The 9310-nt window shown below is 42.3% G+C and overlaps 1 protein-coding gene across 1 annotated transcript; it reads right to left on the reverse strand.

The window, feature by feature from the left end:
- slc12a9 (solute carrier family 12 member 9) lies at positions 1-8810 on the reverse strand (the record flags this gene model as incomplete). Its single annotated transcript, XM_032533954.1, is given in 14 exon segments — positions 1-1061; positions 1152-1298; positions 2533-2707; positions 2788-2980; positions 3356-3480; positions 3571-3653; positions 3740-3897; positions 3996-4107; positions 4319-4426; positions 4540-4842; positions 4949-5086; positions 5201-5335; positions 5482-5722; positions 8494-8810. Coding segments are annotated over 13 exon segments (2724 nt in total). The 5' UTR covers positions 5687-5722; positions 8494-8810.
- Between the last annotated feature and the right edge of the window lie 500 nt (positions 8811-9310).

Here is a 9310-nt window from a genome sequence, read left to right on the forward strand (position 1 = left end):
AAAAGATTTTGAAAATGCAATTGACTGTGGTCCTTTTGTAAGCTTTAGTAAAACAACAACTAAAGCTGATTTAGGTGAACGTAAAGTAACTGCTGCTACATACTGTATCTTAGCATCCACTTTTCTTTACTTTATGTGTTCATTTTACATGTAACAAGAGTTTATACTTACACAGATAAGACTTTAATATTAACGAACAAAACCCATGACTGCACATGCTCACAGATCAGTGTACGTGACTGAGGTGACACCGTGAATCAGAAGCGTTGGCCCCAAACTATTGGTCACTGCTTCCACCTGAGCTAAGTACTGCTGTGACTGGCTGCGGTCACCAGAGGGTCGAGGTAAATACAGGAAGCGAACAGCGGCTTGCGAGCTGTGCTCCATCAACATACTGTTCACCGCGGACAGGAAGTCCTCAGACAGAGCTTGCGTTGGCTCTGCAGGGAGCTCCCAATCTGGCTGAACGTGGTGCTGCACCACAGAGTCCCACGGAACAATCTTTATCGACGCCCTGATCCTCAGCTTCTTCAGCAACTCTCGGAACGTCTCTTCGTTAACCACCCAGCCCTGGTCGTTGGACTCAGTCTCCACATTCAGGAAGATTCTCATTCTTGCATGGCGCCATTTGCTGGACATGTTGAGCACGCACGCCATCTGCAGCAGGAAGAGGCTGCACACGTCCTCGTAATCACGGCTGCCTGGCTGGAGCAGGTTGAGAGGCCACACATCTATTGTCCGTTCTGACCCGTCCACCTTGCTATCTTTATCCTCTCCCTCTAACTGGAAGAAATAGCGGGCGAGGCACACATTCTTGTTCATTTTAATGGCGTCAGAAATGATCCCTACATACTCCTCTGGTGATAGCCAGCGTGGGCTCTCCACATGTCGGACTGGGGGGAAATGTGCCTGTAATGAGGGCAGATCAACCCCGAAATTATATTCGCCCTCACTCCCTTGACCCATCGAAGAGTCACAGAACGCAGAATCTTGTAGGAAGAAGTCCTCCGGAGTACAGCTGTCATAGAAACCCAAAATCAACGTGTTGGGCTTCATGCCACCTTGTAAAGGGAAACAGAAGTGCGGATAAAGCGACATCCTAATGTGTACTGAATGTGGCCATGGCAGGGATAAGAGAAATCAGAGCTTACCTAGGCCTGTGATGCGCAGCAGATGCTGTGTTCCCTGTCTGACAGACAGAGACAGCGTCAGGTCTACAAAGGCCTTCACCCCGAGTTTATCAACTAGGCTCAACCAGAAGTTGTACTGCTGCTGGACTGGGTCAGATGGCAGGGAGTCTAAAACACAGGAAAGCCTCAAATAAATTTACCGCATGGATTTGAAGAATACAACGGTAACACAATACATGGCTTTACTTCATAGATGAAACACTACTGAATACATTTCAGCAAAATTGCGGAACAGTGGTAGAAACAGTAGACAATTTACTTAAGTAAAAATACCACAATGTAAATGTAAAAAGTCCTGCATTTAAAATCAAACAAAGGTTTTATCAGCTGAATGTAAAAGGAAAAGTACTTGTTCAGCAGTAAAATGTCCTCTGGAGCTAATATATTATTATTTATTACATATTAGATTGTTAATGGTGTTAGGTGGACTTTAAATGCAGTTAGTCCAGTGGTGGCACTGGATGCCTAATCTTAACTCATTTTCTAACTAATATTGGATAAGTTGACTTCTTTGTAAGAGGACCCAAAGTCAAAAAGGTACAGTTTAATCTGAAAATAAAGTACTACCTACAGCTGTCAAACAAATGTAGTAAATTAATTATTTCCCCACTGAAATGTAATGGAGTATAATGTAGCATTAATGGAAATATTCAAATAAAGTAAAACATTCAAATTTGAACTGTAGTACTTGAGAAAATACTACATACAGTACTTAGTTACTTTCCAACACTGCACTTGCATTGTTTGGAGATTTGCAATGTGTCCTAATGGTCACCAGGGGGCAGAAATGCAAACTGGGAGTAAGTGAAGGAATGAATGAAATAATATGTCAGCACCTTCCTTTCCTAATTCTTGGGGTGCATCACACAATATAATCTTACGGTTTGAAAGGTCTCTGTGCATATTTAGCAAAATAAACAAAGAGCTAGATATTTGGCTGAATTTAAAGGATGGCTGGTTTTGAAATTCTCGGGTCCAATGCAACAATGATACAGAGGAAACTTATTATCTTATTAATAATGCAAGAGAAACAGCAGATGGAAAGTGAAAGCCCACGAGCTAGTCTTCCATGATGGTGCCTGTGGACTTCAGGTGATCTCAGATCTGTGACACAATAATATGCAACCTACTTTAATATTTCCTGCTCATCCTGCTCATTAACTCTCATAATGAATGATAAAAAATAATCACATGATGTCATGTTGAATGCATCAGTGAAAGGCGTCCAGACACATGAAAAGGCCAAAAGGTGAGTTTGACTTGGCTACACTGATTCAAAGATAAGAATAATTTCATACTGTTGGCTGCAGATTGCCATCACAGACCACCCACAGAGAATTACCCAGATCTCCCAGCTGCACGTGGCCCAACACATACAGTCCTCCCTTCTTCAGCTGGTTGATGAACAGGATGAGCTGACAGGAGGAGCGAGGGTTGGCCACCATTAACAACATCTGCGGCCTCCAGAACTTCACATGGTCTTTCCTCACATCCAGCATCAACAGATACTTGCGCACCTAAACCAAAAGGAAGACAGCACTTTTGACACACTGAAGCGCATGTCTGTTGAAGTGTGTCTCTGCAGAGGTCCAGATACCTGATGGAAAATGAGAGCCTGGCTGATGTAGCCCCAGCTGCTGGTGGGCGATCTGTAATGGAGGAAAAGCAGCAGCAGTAACAGGAGAACGATGCTGCCTGAGGAGTACACAGGGTTAATGACGAACATCATCACTAAACAGCTCAGGATGCCCAGCAGGCAGGTGTGCCAGGAGAAGAGCTGGAAGGTCGGTCTGTTAAACACACAGAGACAAAGAACTAAGGCCAACGGACACATGAAAAACCAAGGCAGAGAGAGAGGCAATAAATATTACTTTTACTGTTCCATAAAATACATGATGGTAATAAAGTGAGGCTGATTGGGTTGTTAATCTATATAATGTTGAGGACTAGTGCTAAAATGTTTGCATTTCAAATCTCACTACCTTAAATATTAGCTTTTCTCTTTTTTCGTTGAGCAATTTTAGATTCAGCATGAAACCTATTTAAATTGTGATACATTTCCTAAATAACAGGTGTTTTGACTTCACTGAAGGCTTCAATTACTTGGGGTTGAAAAATAAGATTGCAATGCCTACTGATTTGTTATTTTTCTTATCTTCAATTACCTGAAATTTGGTGCCGATGCCCACTCTAGAGCCAAACAGGCCAGGTCAACCGCAGCGTAGGCAAGCAAGTAAAAAACAGTCACCAAACTTGCTACGGCATTAAGCTGTCCTGCAAACACTACACACTGAAACACAAACACACCACAAACCACAGTTCAGGAAACCAGTTGTAAATCTAAAAATATGCGACTGCACAATGCAGGAACTGTGCTAACTTGTGCCAGACCCCAGGTGTACAGCACTGCCACCCACGGATTTCCCGAACTGGATGTGATGGCAGCCGGAGCTAATGGCAAACCTGTGAGGGAGAACAAAAGCCTCTTAACATAAACAACTGAAGAAAACATTGATATTATTAGCAAAAAAAACAAACTCAAGCCTTACCAAAGAGGTGATCCAGAGCAAGAGCGTGGAGGATACGGGACGCTCCAATCATAGCACACATTGCAGCTGACAGAGCAGCACAGTATATCCCGATGGTGACAAACGGTGGCCAGATGTTTATTTTCTGGAGGAACCCATAATCCTGAATCAACAGGTTTCTAAATAATAAAAAAGAAAAAAAGAAACAAATAACTACTAATTTGATTGTTGATCTCTCTTTATAATTTAGGCAACACTACCGTAGACCATCTCAGACCTGTCACATGTGGCGCTGACCAAGATGAAGAGGAGGACATAGACTGTAAAAGTGTAAAAGACGGCTACGATTGTGCCTTTAGGGATGGAAACACTCGGTGTCTTCAGCTCCCCTTCAGAGACATGCAGAGTGAGAACAAACATCAGGTTGTGCATGTCTGTGTGTACAATGCAGATTTACTCAACTGCAATACGCTTATAAATACATTTCTTGTTTGACATTATTCTGCATAACAACATGGATATCATTCAAAAGGTAAAAGCAGCAATGACATAATGGAAAACTACTCCAGTGATTATACATGTAAGACAACAAGCTATAACCTGACATGTTGGCTCCGGCCATAATCCCGGTGCAGCTGGTGAACATGACGGCAAACACGGTGGCAAAAGACATGACAGAGTTGGTGCTGTAGTCCAAAGAGTAACCAGCTGCAATGAGAAAAAATAAGGAACAACAGCGACACCTTTAATAGATGCCCCTAAATTTAGAAGTGCCTTGTAGCTTTGCTGGTTTCATATCCTCACTTAACATCAACACTCACAGCCCAGGTTGTTCCTCAGAGTGGCCGCGCTGAAGCCTGTGTAGCTGACGTTGTAGTGGACAGTTTGGTTGTCAGATCCCTTGTGGGTGATGACAAAATCACGAGGTTTGACTGCCACAGAACTGATGAAGATGGACAGCAAGGACACGGTGACCACCAGCAGGATGACAAAGGCGGTGCGGGAGTAGATGTGGGCGCCCACCAGACACACAAGCAGACACAGCAGAAGGACTACTGAGGAGTACAGCACTGTGTACCAGTAACCCTGAGGAAGCACCCGCAGCCCCTCGGAAACAGATGACTCTAGAACACAAGAAAACAAAGAATTTTCAAGAGTTAAAGTGGGATGTGTACTGACAGAACTAGGTAGTTTAGTTAGCTAAAAACTGAACATAATCAAAAATCTTACCAGGATCCGAACCGAATATGTCAAGTATCGCCTCCACAAGACCAAGTACATACTCTCCACATGCAAATACTTTGGCGAGGAAGAACATCAAACCAATGCTTCCTCCAAACTCTGGGCCCAGAGACCGACTTATCATGTCTGGTCACGTTTTGCTAAGGTTGATGTTTCAACTGAAATGAGTGAAACTGTTGGCAATATTAAGAAACACTCAACAACTCAAGAAAAGCAATGGTTCGGTTCCTCTAAGGATACAGTAGGCTCCACCACCTTGTATAGCACCGTTGGTGGAAATGGCACAGATGGACAGTATTGTAAGAGATATAATGGTGTAGGCTACAATCACCATTAATAGACCCTGTAACAGCCCCGCGTGACCAACCACAAACCCTGCAAGAGAAATCAGATCAGTGTTAGTCACTACTGTACAGCACAATGACTCAGTTATAATGTGTGCTATTCATCCAATCATCCACTGTCTACAACCAAATGCAGCTTTTAGTTTTCCCAATCTCCTTACACAACGCATCACTCACCGGTTCTCAGGAACAGCACAATGCTGAACATCGAGAGGACGGTCGGCACCATCACCCCGAAAAAAGTGTTTAGTTTTCGAGAGTCTTTACTTGGCGTCTCGGAGGCAGATTCAGGGGTGGCGTCCGACTCCGCGCCGCACGCCACTGCTCTCACAGCCAGACCACATACCCCTGAGGTGATCAAAGGGGTGCGTTCGTTCGACATGGTTGGTGAGAAGAGCCTGGGCTTAGTCTGATTACCTTGTGAAAAAAAATAAAAAATGTATGAGAAAGAAATATAACTACAGAATTGAGTCTACTGCTGTAAGGAAAAACTTCTAACAGGCTTGTTAGACACTACCCTGTAAAACCATGTGAATTGCTTAGTTATAAAGCAGTCTGTATGCTTAGTGGTGAGGAAAAGGGTTGGATTTGGAGGTAACGGTCATAGTCACTTTAGGTCTTTCTGTCAACTATGTCATCATTAAGTTACACAGGCAAATACATGTCTTCTTTTACCTCCCACAAACAGTTCTCCTTTTCCCCTATTTATGTCGTGAAAAAGCCTACAAGGTAAAGGATGTGAAATGCCCTGCACACATTCTACTTTTATCTAAGTTGTTGTGTCCAATGTATGTTCTTGTTCTTGTTCGGACCAAATGAGACCATATAGAATATTATGTCAGTGTTATCTCATAAATGTATGTAGTTTTTGTATACATAATGTATTGTTCTCGCTTTCAAATCCAACAACCCTGCAAACACACACAGACGTTTGTTTTCTCACACCCATAAACAATGAACCAATAATGAAGATCATCATGTGCCCACAGCAGAACATGTCATGCTCTGCCTCATGAATGCTGCCAGCATCACATGTGTGAGGCTTTTGAGCAGCTGAGAATACTTTGGGATTTTGACAAACCTTCAGATTCAGTGACTCAACACACACACGCAAATGAAGTCAAACAAGTCTGTCAGCACCTAGGTGCCAGATAGTCCCCTGTTACTACAATGCAGTACCTCTTCTGTTACTTTATCCACAGTCACTGACCTTAGTTACATCCCTTTTCTACACAATACCAAAAAAAAAAACAAGCACGGAAATGCCAACAAAGAGAGCCTGTGATTAAAGATTGCAACTCGCTCTTATTAATAAAAGCTGTTGCTCACACCTCAGGTTGGTATTTGCAGTCAGCTGATTCGCAGCTGCTTGCCTGTTTTTACATCAAACCGAAAATCAGACGTATCAGCTGAGCAGCCCTGGAATGCCCCTCTGTTCAAGTGACCTTGGTTGTTCTTTTTCTCAGATGAAAGTGTTTGACTTTCTCCATAGTTTCTCAAGGAGGCAGTTACATCCCTAAAGCTGTTACCAGAGTCTACTTTACGATATACTCCTCTCTGTGAGTTATTAAGTCAGCTACAGGTATCCCATGATAGGAAACCCGAATTAGGACAGTAGTTTTACACAAGAAAACACGATGGAACATGAAGGGACATGATCTTCTAATTATTACAGGGATTACACCCAGATACTGTTTATTTTCTACCTGGTATTTTGACAGCAGTTGAAAATATTAGTCCATAAATCAGTTAATGGTTAGACAGAAAATTAATCAGCATCTATTTTTGATAAGCAACTAATCATACATCATCATATGTATCATAAGTCATTTTCATGCAGAAGTGCTCGAAACTGGTTACAGCTGCTCAGATGTGAGAATTTGCTGCTTTTATTTGTCTTATATGATGGTTAACTGAATATGTTCGAGTTTTAGATTGTTGGTCAGACAGTCAATTTAAAACTCAATAAATGAAATGATTAAGCCAAAGAATAATTTAAAGAATAGTCAATCTTGTAAATAATCACTGGTGCAGCACAATTTGCCAGATTAAAGTGTGTTTCCAGGGTGCTACTGTGGGCTGTTGTATCCAACACTGGCCGACCAAACATCTTTTTCAACCCTTGTATGGTATTCAGGTCAAACTGACCCATTTCAAATTTTTACAAGAAGAAAAATGGTCCAAGTTACATTTTTTTCAACCTGAAATCAATGGCCTTGCCTGTGATAAACATGTACTCCTGACTCAATTCAAAAAATGATTCTGGATATGACAACTTATGTTTTTTTCCCATGGTGGATTTTTAACATGAATTATAACCTTCTGACAAAAAAACAAACCACACTTCCATTTTTAATTGTGTTCTAGTAGAGACTGAGTGCATTCCCTAAACATATGTTATCTCAATTGTTAGAAATTGAGATAAAGACAATGTTTGTTAATATATTATGAAGTAAAATTTTATTTCAGAATTGTTTTTAAAACCCCATATAAGTCAGCCGAGATATAGAGGGTCCCGAACGTGAAGACAATACAAGGCTTACTACCTAATGTTAGTGGGCTAGCTGTTTGTATTCCAGTTACACAACATACTAAGTTTTGAGTAATAGGCTACATCTGATTAGAACCCATCACGGTGAGATGACTTGCCTGTGGTGCAAAAAGGGAAGTTGTATATTCAACGAGAACCGTATGCACAGTCCATATCAATACTAATTTTAACAAAAGGTATTGTTGTTGATGCTGGAAGTGACATTTAACCTAGTCGTGCTCTGCAGCAGACCTACTTAACAAGCCCTGCCAGGGTCCACGGACCCTACTTCATAAACAAGTCAGTTACCAAAATAAAGCACCGTTTCCGTCACAGTCTACTTACGTAGCATATGAGGGTGGAGCAAATGCGGCATTACAACTTCACGTCTTTTGGGTGGCAAAACTGGTGAACACATGCTAACAAATCAACAAATACGCCACATTTTTTCAGGTGCATTTTGGGTAAATGTGTGTTTACGTTTTGAGGCTCGTGGCCAGGAAGGGGAAGTGGCCGCGGCAGTGATAAAACAACGCACCCGCCATAAAGTATGTTCCTGTAGTGTGTCATTCAAACAGCAACATCCAGGATATTATCGGCCAGACGCACCCTGTGTTTCGTAAGTTATCCCCTGAAATACTGAGGCCAGGCAAACTTACCTCGCGGAAGCTTCCTGAGACAGTTTCACACACTTCCTGCTTCTTTTGTGGGCCCACTGAGTCTGTCTCTCTCTCTCCGCTTGTCTCAGCGGGCTGTTTCTGGTGGGAGAGGCCGGGTCAGATGCGCAGTGGACGGTCAAATGTAACCGCTGCAGGCCGGGCATGCAGGACTGAGCTGTCCCGAGAGTTGGATGCTGTGAAAGACGTGCTGCCCAATAACAACACAGCAGCAGTGGCACGCCTCGTTCTCCTATTATTTGTTCAAAAGTGTCACGGGAGAGTAGAAACCGCCCATGTGATTGCCAAAAGGGGAGGGCAAATATGCCACAAATATGAGCAAATGTAGCCTGCTTGTCTAAAATAACCACGCCCATTATTTGCAGTCAAACGTGACATCAGCAATAGTGTAATAACTTCCAATAAGTGCACGTGAAGTGGTGATTTCAGTTGTATGCACTCAAAAAAAGAAAAACGTGCATGCATAGGCTACACATAGGGCCTATATGAGCATGAGGCGCAGATGTAAAGTTATAGCTGGACTGTAATGGCGCTTCTCCACACCAGGGGTCATTATTGTGACGGAGATTACTTCAATAAATAGAAGGGGATCATTATGTGGCAGGACTAACATGATATGTCACGTAAGGTTGACGTAAAATAATGTAAAATAACGAAAAACGTAAAATAATGGATCTTTTCTCAAAATAAAAAAACTGAACAAGTTTTTATCATTGTGGTGCAGGAAAACAAGCCAGCACTGACAAGAGGATTGATATGGGGATTGTATGATGTGAGTGTGTGTGTGTGTGTGTGTGGG

Source organism: Etheostoma spectabile, chromosome 13 (genome assembly GCF_008692095.1).
Source record: "Etheostoma spectabile isolate EspeVRDwgs_2016 chromosome 13, UIUC_Espe_1.0, whole genome shotgun sequence".
NCBI lineage: Eukaryota > Metazoa > Chordata > Actinopteri > Perciformes > Percidae > Etheostoma > Etheostoma spectabile.